A 12399-nucleotide genomic window follows, 5' to 3' on the forward strand; every position below is an offset into this window, starting at 1 on the left:
GGATTCAAGGTTTTGCGTAGGTGGAGAGCTGGAACAGTAAAGAGTACACTGGACAAATAAAGTCCATTTAAGGCTTTTGAAACTACTTTCAATCATGATATATTCTAGTAGTACAATTGTTATAGCAGGATATAATAACATCCTAGAAACTTGGCAATAAATGGTTTGTCTCTTCACAGTATTACATATGTAGAATTACACCAAAGTTCATCAAAGTTAGATAGTCAAATAGTCTATTTATATAATTTTGATAATTAAATAGTTTTTGTTTGTTTGTTTATTGTTCATGGTCAGAGTATATACAAGGTAATTCAGTGCAATACTTCATTTTGTCTGTTAATGCTTTTTCATGTACATGAACATATGATTCATTTTAATATTGTTTATGTCCTTGGAACAACAAACAACTGAATTATTGTTTGTACTTTCTTTTTCACATTTATTAAAGTTTTTGATGTTTACCATAACCTAAATAACATTTTGGTGACGATTCGTTGGGCTTCTTGACCCAGGATCACATATATTAATATTTACAACTAAATGGTGACACAAGTCAATGGATGATGAAACATTAACCAACAGCACAGTGTCTGAGAGCATTCTACTCTAGTCATCTGTTCTGGATCTACATCATTCACTCTCCCTGTATTTATCACCTCTTTATTGTCAAAGTTTTGGTTAGGTAAGTTTGTATAGTTTTTTTTGTTGTCAATTAACTGCCTAAATTTAGCATTAGTGATATGTGGCATATTCATAAATCATCTGGAATACAGGTATGCATGACATAAAATGGGACAGTCAACAGGGAAATGTGAGATGGAAAAATGTTTGTTTTTGCATAACAAATTTGACCAAATTAACTTAAATTGATTTATTTTTTCTTTCAGAATTAAAAAGAAGTTACTCGATACTTAAAACCTTTAAAATTAAAATTGTAACAGTATGATGATTGTGCTGACATATGTAAAAAAAATAAAATAAAACAAACAAAAAAAAACAATCTGACAAAATTAAACATAAAGATTGACACTTTAGTTCTGAGTTTTGGAAGAAAATTGAAAATAGTATTTTTTTATATTAATATTCTTTTATATGAATATAACTTTTATGGTTTGTCAAAAAAGTAAACACAATCTGCCATAAGACATTACACTAGTAGCAAATGTTGGCATCTAAAACAAAAGCAGCAAAATAAACCTAAATGCCAACTTTGTACAGTTAATCTGTAAATATACAAGACATTACTGGATGCACAATATTGTTGTCAAAAACAAAACAAATAAACCTACATTAGTTAACATTAACTGCTGAGCAATAATTAACTAATAACAATGCCATTATTTATTAGCCTTAATTTTAGTATTTACTAATACATTTAAAAATAAGTAAAAGTTGTATTCTTGTATTTTTCACATTAGTAAAAGCACAGTGAACTAACGTACATTATTAATTAACATTGACAAAGATTATATATATATATATATATATATATATATATTACAGTTTATTTTACAGTATTTTGTGGGTTACTTTACATTGTAGGGGGTAAGATATGTACCTTTGTACATATTTGGCTGTCCCTCAAGCTGAAATCACACACAATGATGTTCTAAAGACATATTGTATAATAACATGGAACATTACCTGGTTAAAACAATAATTAAATAAGTATATATTATTGCTGTCAAGCGATTAATCGTGATTAATCACATTCAAAATAATGTGAAAATTTATGAAAAATATGTTATGTTTATATATTCAATATATTTATAAATAACATAAATTATATGAATATAAATATATGTATGTAAATACATGTAAATATTTTCAAAGTATATACATGCATGTGTGTGTATTCATATATACATAATAAATATACACAGTACGCACACATATATTATGTAAACAAAAACTTAAATTTTGGATGCGATTAATCGTGATTAATCATTTGACTGCACTAGTATATATATATATATATATATATATATATATATATATATTAGGGCTGGTAAGCGATTAAATTTTTAAAATCTAATTAATTACATGATGTGGCGATTAATTAATCTAATTAATCATAAATTAATCACACATTCAGATTGGCTGAGAAATTACTCCCAAAAGATAATTTGAACATTTTAAGTTATTGTTGTGTAAAGCATCAAAGAGACATTATTTTGTTTGATACGATTTATTACATATACTCTTTTGGACAAAATTGTCATTGTTGGGTGGGTGAACTAATTATTAAAGGTGAACCTTTAATAATTAAGTCAAGTCAAATCAAGTCAAGTCACCTTTATTTATATAGCGCTTTTAACAATACAGATTGTGTCAAAGCAACTTTACAATATCGAAATAGGAAAATAGTGCGTCAATAACGTAAAATTACAAGATTCAATTTTCAGTTAAAGGCATTTCATTATTGATTTCAATGATGTCATTGTCCAGCTCAGTTCAGCTTATTTAGTATATGTGCTATCAAGTCGACGATATCGCTGGAAATTAAGTGTCCCCAAATAAGCAAGCCAAAGGCGACTGCGGCGAGGAACCAAAACTCCATCGGTGACAGAATGGAGAAAAAACCTTGGGAGAAACCAGGCTCAGTTCTCCTCTGAAACACAATCTTTCCCAAGGTTCTTTCTTAATTTAATAATTAATTTCATTATTATTACTATAGAAATATGAAATTATTTATTTAATGAAATGATGCTCTAAATAATAAACTAAAACTGCCAGTAGGTGGTGTTAAATGTCTTAATGATTAAGTCATTCAGTCATTTGTTCATTAATTTGATTCCTTCAAATGGCTGATTCATTCAGGAGTGAAGTAAATGGTTCTTTATGAATGGTCCATTGAATCATTAGGCTTGTTCCACTTGAAGCGGATTATCACCATCAGACCGATCGGTGTGTGACAGCAAAGTACTGCAAGAGCTATACAGTAGAGAGCAGATGGCTCCTTATGTTTTTGAATCGTACTCGCGGTACTTTGATGTCATACACCGATCAATCTGTGCGCCGCTTCAAATCCAACGCGCCTCTGGCCAATGGTTCAACGCGCCAAATGGCTCACCCAATTCGTTCAAAACATGCATTAAGAAATGTGTGTGTTGTTCGGAGGCGAACAGTTCTACTTTGTCTTTATATTTTCGTTGGCAAAACTGAACAAAACAGACAACATTGTGCCTAAAATAACACAATATTAACTTTAAAAAACCATAATATATGATATTTACCATCTGAATCTAACCATGTCATGTCAAAAAATGGAAAAGTCAGCCTTCTATTAATTATCATGTTAATTACTGTGGGCCTTTAGCCCCAACAGCAGGGGCGCTTTTTACCCCAAATACCATACTTTTACATATTCTTTCGTTATTTAAAAACTGTTGCTTTAATTATCTTAAACAAAACTGAAAATCATAAAGACTACCTTTGTCTCAAAATCTATGCATTAATTTGAGTGATTCTCATTTGATACTTAAATCTACAACATTTTAAAAAGCATAAAATATTAGATCAAGTAAGCACAGAATAAACCTTGAGTTGCTGCGCGCGATCGTGTCAAGGATCAGACAGATATACACATGCATCTTGAAAAGCGGACGTTTTGGAAAGTGCTAAGCCATGTTTTTGTGCCATCTAGTGGTTTAGATGAAAATAATATCAAAGGCGCCTTTAGCCCCGTTATACCCTATATATATATATGAAGCTATAATATAAATATAAATATAATATAAATTATTATTATTATTATAAATAAAATATAAATGATCTGTTTTGTGTGTTCCAGGCTGACAGTAAGAACATGAAGCACTGTCTTATAGTGCTTATAACACTATGTTTCTTTAGGTTTGGACTGTTGGTAAGAACCTATGAGATATTACTTTTTTTTTTTTTTCTCCAAATCTTGGACATCCACATTGTTTGTTTCAAAAAACTTATTTCTAAAAATTGCACAGTCTTTTCATGATATTTTCTGCCACTCTCATTTCAGGCTTCTAATGAAACAGATGATGGCAAAGTGAATTGCAATGATGTCTTAAGCCTGGAAGCTCAGCGAGCAGTTGGTGGTGCAGTGGCTAAACTGGGATTGTCGCTTTTAGAAAAACTACAGCCTGGGTCTGAGCAACCAAACATAATCATATCACCTCTCAGTGTTTCTCTTGCGCTTGCTGAGCTCGCTTTGGGTGAGCATTCTGTGATTAACTATAGAAGTGTGAATTTACAGCTGTTATGTTTTTACATATGTGTACTTTCATTTTAAATCATTAGGTGCAAAGAACAAGACAGAAGACAAGTTGTTGGAAGTCCTTCAGGCAAAAGAGCTACCCAATTTTCATGAAACCTTAAGCTGTCTACAAGAACAACTAACTGCTAAGGCTGTCAGGATGGCATCTCGTCTCTACCTCATACCAAGTAAGGAACTGATGGTGTTTTGTTTGATCATGGTAAACCTGATGTAACTGGAAGATCCTTTTAAGCTTGAGGTTCAGGACAAACCATTTGTTGACTTGCATTAAATGTTATTTTTGTTGTCATTTGTTGTCATTACATGTGTTTTTTTGTATATTTTTTTGTTGTTGCTTTTGTCTCTGTGAAGATGTTAGGGTGAACCAGGACTTTGTAGACAGAGCTTTGAACCTGTACAAATCCGAACCTGCACATCTGACCTCCATTGAGGAAGTCAATCGTTGGGTGGAGGAAGCCACCAAAGGTCACATAACCAACTTTATGTCCAGTCTTCCACCAAATTTTGTTCTAATGCTGATAAACGCCATTCATTTTAAAGGTTGGTCTGCATTTCAGCTGTAATAACTTAAGATAAGTCACACTTTTTACTTTTAAAAATAACATATTATAAAACATTTATTTGAAAATAATGAGTAAGATGTCTGCACTCACATGTATTCAAAGTTTAAGGAAAATATATAATTTTTTACCTTGATGGTTTTACTTTTAGAATAATTTTTTAAAATAATTTTTGGAGGATGTAAAAATGTCCTCATACCAGGGGTGCCACTTTGGTTTCTGGGCCCCACAAATTCCTGAACAGCATACAGACTCGTGCCCCCCTCAGTATAATCGCTGAGGGGAAGGGGTCTTTGCGTCGGGCCCTCGCTCTGATCATGGCCCTTAGAATCACCCTAACCTTCAGAAATTCTTGAAAAGAAAACCTTATTAAGTAGTTTTAAATTATTATTATTTACTGTTATTATTACTCCCAAAATTCTATGTGTTTGAATGAATACTTTACTATATTTGTGAAAACTATACTTATTAATTACTTATTATTAAAAAAATTAAATTTAAAAATTACATTACATTTTAAAATATTTTTTTTTAATTTGAAAATAAAGATAGTTACACCATACAATATGTTACAGTCGTTCAAATTTTACTTTTTTAAAAGATCATGTAAAACAATTTCCAAGAACTTGACAGATGTTTTAATTAATATTTTTCCTTTTGTATATAGTGGATACTTTTATTATTCGCTGACCCCATAAATTAAAAAGAAGTAAGTGGAAATGTAAATAAGCAAATAAACATGTCCCTTCTTAGGTGAGTGGCAATCCCGATTTGATTCCAAGTTCACTGTAAAGGATATTTTCTACATTGACAAAAAAACCTCTGTAAAAGTGGACATGATGATGGGATCCAAATATCCACTCAGCATGTTTGTAGATAGAAAAGATGGCACTCAGGTAATCTAGCTGTTTTGTAGTGTAATTAATCATAATTTTACATTTACCCCAAAGCCAGTAGATAGAGAATTTTGCTTCGGTTTGATGTTCTTCCAAACTGCCCTTAGGTTGCAAGATTCCCTTTTCAAGGAAATATGAGTCTTCTGGTGGTAATGCCTGTGCCCGCACATGGAAATCTGTCAAACGCGGCTGCCAAGCTCAACATATCGGACATGTATGAACATTTTCAAAGTGAGAAGTCCATGCATGTTAAACTACCTAAATTCAAATTACAGTACAAGCAGGATCTGCGACAAGCACTCACAAGCATGGGTAAGATAAAAAATAAAAAAAAAGTTTATATCTACATGTTCTAAATTGACTTTTGGCTGTGAATCCCATCATGTGATGAAATCTGCCCTTATAAGGGGATGTCCTTTGGTCCACATGAAGTCGATCAATACTGTTGTGAAGTGAGAGTTAATAATTCAGTAAAACAGAACTGTCACACATTCTCATCTCTTTCATTTAGGTCTGGGCTTGCTGTTTACTGGGCCTGATTTTTCCAGAATTGCACCAGGCCCGTTAGTGGTTTCAGGCGTACAACATGCCTCAAGCATGGAGCTGAGTGAGGAGGGGGCCGAGGCTTCAGCCGCAACCTCTGTTACTCTTGTGCGCACCGTTCCTACTTTTGCAGTCAACATGCCATTCATCTTCGCACTGGTGGATGATGCCTCTTACATGCCTCTCTTTCTGGGTATGATCACCAACCCCAACCCTGGAGCGACAACGGAACAAAGCGATGATCCAAAAACTGAAACTGAAAGCATCATGAAGCCAAGCAAAGTGTCCCAGAATGATGGGACACTGAATGATAGTCCACATATGGAAAACATGCTAAGTTACATGTTGAATATGTGGAAGGAAACAGTTCCTCAGCAGTTCCTCAGACATCAGGAGATGGAGGATGGGAACTAAAAGGAGAAGATGGATCCGTCCATATTACAGTACATATTTTGCCCAATTAAAATGCAGTATTTTGATGTTCATGGCCTCCCATTGATGGATGTCATATTTAGTTTGACATGAATGAGGCTGTTCAATGGCATCTAACCTGACTAAAGTTTATGTAACGGATAATGTCCAGTCAGTTGGTTACTATTGCAAAATAATTTTGCAATAATAATTGACCGACTATACATTTTCTCAGGTATTACACAGCTACTTGCCAAATAAATAAATATATGGACATGAAAAATTTATTTGAGTAGAAATTATTTTATAGTGTCATAATGCTGAAGAAGGTTAGTATTTATTTAAACATATTTACCACAACTGTCTAATCAGAATCAAGTATTCTGTGTAATAAATATGGACATGCACCACTTTGGACCATTCAAAACTTAATGAAAGTAATACAACCCAGTTATTAAACATGCAGATATAAAATTGCTCACAGAGATACGTTAAAATCGTGAAGATTAATCTACATAGCGAAAATTAAATAAATAATTTCACACATTTAGGCTACTTTGTATTCTACAAATAAACTATATTATTGTTCTTTATTTGGTCGAGTAGTAAAGTATGTTTCTCATCATTTCTTTATGCTAAAAGGTGTAACCTAACTATGGAAGCCCGTTTCCGCCACTGAATAAAAAATAAAAAGGTAATTGCGACTTTTTATCTCACAATTCTGACTTTTGTTTCTCATAATTTCGTGACAGACTCGTAATTCTGAGAGAAAAAAAAGAGTCAAAATCCTGACTTTATATCTCGCAATTCAGACTTTATAATACGCAATTGCGAGTATATCTTTCAATTCTGTGAAAAAAGTCAGAATTGTGAGATAAAAAGTCGCAATAACCTTTTTTTTTTATTATTATTATTATTCAGTGGCGGAAACGGTCTTCCATGGTAACAAATAAAATGCTAAAAAAAAAGAAGAAAAAAAAAAAGAAGAAGACTAAACTAAGACTAAATGAGACCTCCCCCGCCCTCATGCCTTTAAAGAGCAGCATATGGACGGCGTTACAAACTAATGCTCTCTGACATTTAAATATAGGCTATATTTTATCCAAAACAGTTTCCGTTCGTGAATAGGTAGGCTATTTCTGAACTAATAGCCTGTATTCGTTCTCGTTTACTTTCATGCACTAACACTGAATATGTTTCGTTGTCACGAGCTGAAAAAATCAGCAACGAATCCGAACGATTGGTGAACGGACTTTGAGTCACTGAGATGAATCAAAGCTCTCACCACTATCTCCTCAGAAGTTACAGACCACCTTCTAGCGTCAGAAAAGGGTGGGATTCTTCACTAAAACACTGCTGATGCATCTGCTCGAGCACAGTTGGCGGAGACAGCTGTGAGCCGAGAGTCTGCACGAGACGACAGTAAAGTAGAAAACAGGTCAGACCCTTTTAAAATCAATATCAAAGTTTTGTAATCCCTTAATTCTTTAATGTAAATGGTTAAGTGTATACGTTTTTTTTAAGCTGTCCAGTTTCTTCTCTTCTTTAACACTGCTCTGGGTGTTTGTTTCTTCAGCATATTGTCTAAGTAAACAAACAAGATCTCGTTTGTTTTTCGCGATAAGAACGATGAATGCAACGAATATAAAATAACTGCTATATCATTTATATATTTTTCCTCTTAAAGGTTTTTTCTTCCCTCCTAATAATTATTTGATACTGTATGAAAAGTTTCACAAATGTGTCTTTTTTTCAGATTGTAGATGTGGAATGTGAATCAAGTTGAGCTCAGACATATGCAGTGGACATTGAGTCACGCTCAACTCTTTAACTGCGTGGCAGATACAGTGAGGGAGCCATTTAGATGGATGTGAAAATATTAGAGTTAGGAGTATTTTTTTTTTTTCCATTGATGGACAAAAACTCAGCAAGAAAGTTTAATGGCAACCAGATGTGCTGAAGAAACATGGGAAAATTTTAGACCACGATGGAAACTGCTGCAGGAACATTTCTTGAACCTCTGCCTGAAGTTAACTGTGTCAAGTGTTATGTAAAGGCTAGGGATTTAACTTATATTTTCTGTTTTTATTGCAAATGTTTGAAGATCATGTAGATTATATGTATACATGTAGTATATATGACCAGTCTTTAGATTGGGGAAAGTTAATGTTTAAATTTTATATAAAATGTACTAAAAACTTTTAGTACATTGAGGTTCAGAGTGATCTGTTATTTATTTATATTTTTATATATAATTATGTGACATTTATCAACTTATCTAATCCCAATATTTTTATGTATTGCTACCAAGGTGTAAAAAAGTGAATTTAATTATGAAGAGTTTGGTGTCACGGGTTACCGTAGCCTTTATTTTATTTATTTAAAAAAAAAAAAAAAATTATAATCAACACTCTAAAATGGGATTTTCTTGGGTACTTGTAGTAGTATTAACAAAACAAGGGGTACAGGTGGTCTTCATCACAGATGTTGAGCTTTTAACTTTGTATTTATCAGGATGAGGAAGGTAGTCGTGCTGTTTGGTTTATGGAGTCTTCTGTCCCTCTCACATGCTCAGTTGGTAAGGTCTTCATGAGTCCTCAGATACATTCTCTTCACTGTAATTCCACTGGCTATAATGGTCCACTTCTGCTACAGACAGATACAGCAGAGGCTGAAGGTGAGGAAGAGGCGGTTGACCTTTTTACTACTCCACGCACCAAGTTGGCTGCCGCAGCCTCTGATTTTGGCTTCAACCTGTTCCGTCAGCTGGCAGCACGTGATCCCAAGGCCAGCGTCTTCCTGTCCCCATGAGTATCTCAGCAGCCTTTACACAGCTTTCAATGGGTGGGGCTTTGCTTCACTATGGAATACCACATGCTTTTCTTACAGCAGTCATCTGTGATTTTAGCTTGAGATCATTAATCTCAAATTTGTTTTTTGCCATTTGTCATAGGGGCATCTGAACGGGCTGAGAAACAGATTTACAGGGCCCTCCGCTACCACACCCTGCAAGACAGTCAGCTCCATGACACGCTGAGAGACCTTCTATCCTCACTCAGAGCATCTGCCAAGGGCTTCAAGTCAGCAGATCGCATCCTTTTGGCTAGGAGTTAGTGTTTTTCCAAAAGGGTGCGGTTGTGCATGTTTTCAAGAGAGAGAAGAGCTGTACATGTTTTCATTTATCTCTGTGTGTTTCAGAACTTCGTCTCAGGCTGGAATACCTCAACAGTGTAGAGAAGCAATATGGGGTACGCCCTCAAACTCTTGCGGGTGGAGCCCGGGACCTTAAGACTGTTAATGATTGGTTTAAACAGCAAACTGGTGGAAAAGTAGAACAAGTCGTTACTTCGCTTTCTCGTAACACAGCTGTGTTGCCTGTGGGAGCAGCCTTCTTAAAAGGTAAATGGACTCTGATTGATTCTCTTGTTCTTTAATATCTCTTATGCAGTATGCACTTTAACAGAGGGGAATGAGATGCAAAATGAATGGGAGCATGAACACATTAGCTTGTCCAGCCTGATAAGTATATTTGCGATTTTGAGCTAAATTTGTGACTTTTGAAATATTTTACTGAAATATAATCTTGACAAACTTTTGTGGAGATTTATGTTTTTCACCAGGCTGAGTGAGTGATTTGTATTTATTATTTTTGCAGGTAAATGGATAACTAGGTTCAGCAAAGTTAATAAGATGGAGAACTTCCAGAGGGATGGAGAATCCCCAGCTCTTATTCCCATGATGGAGCAGGAGAATTACCCAGTAAAAATGGGTATTGACCCTGACCTTGGCTGCACGGTACCAATACCTGTTGTTTTATGCATGTACAATTATTATATTAAGTGTGCAGTTCCTTCTCCTTCTCTTTTAATGTGCGTGCACTATACAAACAAAGAAGTTGACAATATGAACAGAGGGTGGACAGTACCAATACATTAAGGTTTTCACACTTTCCATACAATTGCACAAACTTTACACAATTGTATTGTGAACATGCCACATTTTAACATGGAAATGTGAAAATGACAGTGTGTCTGTTTGAAGGCAGTATTTTAGGTGATAACAACTTAAAATTTGGTTTGTTTCTCATTCAAAACTTTCATAAAGAAGGCTTGGATTTAAAGTCATCCAACATATGGGATTCTGCAAGTCATGTGATCTCAACATGGCAGCCTCCTTGAGGCGACACACTCCAAGTAGAATCAAACATATTTTATATCACATTTTTAAAGTAATAGTTCACCCCAAAACAAAAAACAAACAAAATAATTGCTGAAAATATTACTCATTTAAGATGTAGATGAGTTTGTTACTTCAACGGAACAGATTTGGAGAAATTTAGCATTACATTACTTGATCACCAATCAATGATTCTCTGCATTGAATGGGTGCTGTCGAAATTCAAACAGCTGATAAAAGCATCACAATAATTATCACTTACTGTCTTGTTAAGTGAAAAAATATTACTGAGTGCATTTAATTTGGTATTTGCTCATTATCTCTGTTTATCTGATACAGATAGCCCAGGTTCCTATGGAGGACGGAATAAGCATGTATTTCTTCTTACCCGATGAGGTGACACGGAATCTAACTCTAATAGAGGAAGCACTTACAGCTGAATTTGTCCAGGACCTTTCCAATACCCTCCATGCAGTACAGGTGCTGCTTACACTTCCTGTTATCAAACTCAGTTACAGCAAAGACCTGCTGCCCTCCCTCTCTGACCTTGGTAAGACAAAACCACCATTCCACATTTTTTGCTAGTTTATCACTTTATTACTGTATTATATAATTTGTCACTGTCTCCCTTATTTGTTCTCCTTTGTCAGGCCTGTCTGAATGGTTGGCAGAGACGGAACTTGTCAAAATTACCAATCAGCCAGTTAAGTTAAATGCTGTCCATCATAAGGTTGTCATGGAAACAGCTCCAGAGGGCGCAGAGTATGCCAGCACCACCCCCACTGTCAACAGCCAGTCGCTGGCTCTAACATACCGCGTAGACCGGCCTTTCCTCTTTCTAGTCAGAGATGAGCCATCAGGTGCACTTCTCTTCATTGGGAAAGTGCTGAACCCACGTGACATAGGAAGGGTATGAGACAGACACACTTACACTAACAAATACAAACAAACGAGAGACCAGCAACTTATATACAAGCTCATTTTAAGCCCAAGTCTATTAACAGAAAATAAATATTTGACATATCTTGACTTAAATGGCCATTTGGAGCAAAATGGTCACAGCCCATTGACATTCAACATACTTACGCAATACAAACTCAAACATTGGTATATGCACACATTCAAAGTCAAGCTATACTTTTGATGATATGGTCCACTTGTGCTTTTATTAGGGATATTTTTATGGATAGATTAGTGTAATGTTCTGGATCTTAGCCATACAATCTACATTAGTATTGATGGATAATAACTTAGTCGTTAGCTCTGACTAACGTTTCACATGCAAAAAATCCCTCAGGTATTAACAGCTGCTATAACGATTCTGAAATTATGGAGTATGCCTCTCAAAAGCATATTGTAATGGCCACCATCTTTTTGTATAACACTTCCTTTGAGTGTATGATACATTTGTCATATGACTTTAATTAACAGTCCCTCAGCAATGATGAAATTATACTCAAATTAAATTCAGTTGATATTCCCATATGTACATTTAATACCAGCCATAAATATACTGAATTGTTATATTATGCTGATTAAAATAAAGTACAAAAAAAAAAAA

General features: G+C 34.6%; 2 protein-coding genes across 2 annotated transcripts; both read left to right on the forward strand.

Moving 5' to 3' along the window:
• Positions 1 to 543: 543 nt before the first annotated feature.
• serpinf2a (serpin peptidase inhibitor, clade F (alpha-2 antiplasmin, pigment epithelium derived factor), member 2a) lies at positions 544 to 6937 on the forward strand. Its single transcript, XM_058759264.1, has 8 exons — positions 544 to 682; positions 3794 to 3865; positions 3998 to 4190; positions 4276 to 4419; positions 4604 to 4792; positions 5566 to 5708; positions 5816 to 6020; positions 6220 to 6937. The coding sequence occupies exons 2-8, from the start codon at positions 3809 to 3811 to the stop codon at positions 6663 to 6665; spliced, it is 1377 nt and encodes a 458-aa protein (XP_058615247.1). The 5' UTR covers positions 544 to 682; positions 3794 to 3808; the 3' UTR covers positions 6666 to 6937.
• A 586-nt stretch (positions 6938 to 7523) lies between these two features.
• On the forward strand, positions 7524 to 12399 carry serpinf1 (serpin peptidase inhibitor, clade F (alpha-2 antiplasmin, pigment epithelium derived factor), member 1). Its single transcript, XM_058759265.1, is given in 8 exon segments — positions 7524 to 9240; positions 9318 to 9462; positions 9465 to 9506; positions 9616 to 9771; positions 9861 to 10061; positions 10318 to 10457; positions 11178 to 11388; positions 11489 to 12399. Coding segments are annotated over 8 exon segments (1224 nt in total). The 5' UTR covers positions 7524 to 9177; the 3' UTR covers positions 11755 to 12399.

The sequence above is a fragment of the Onychostoma macrolepis genome, chromosome 21 (genome assembly GCF_012432095.1).
Source record: "Onychostoma macrolepis isolate SWU-2019 chromosome 21, ASM1243209v1, whole genome shotgun sequence".
In the NCBI taxonomy this organism is placed as follows: domain Eukaryota; kingdom Metazoa; phylum Chordata; class Actinopteri; order Cypriniformes; family Cyprinidae; genus Onychostoma; species Onychostoma macrolepis.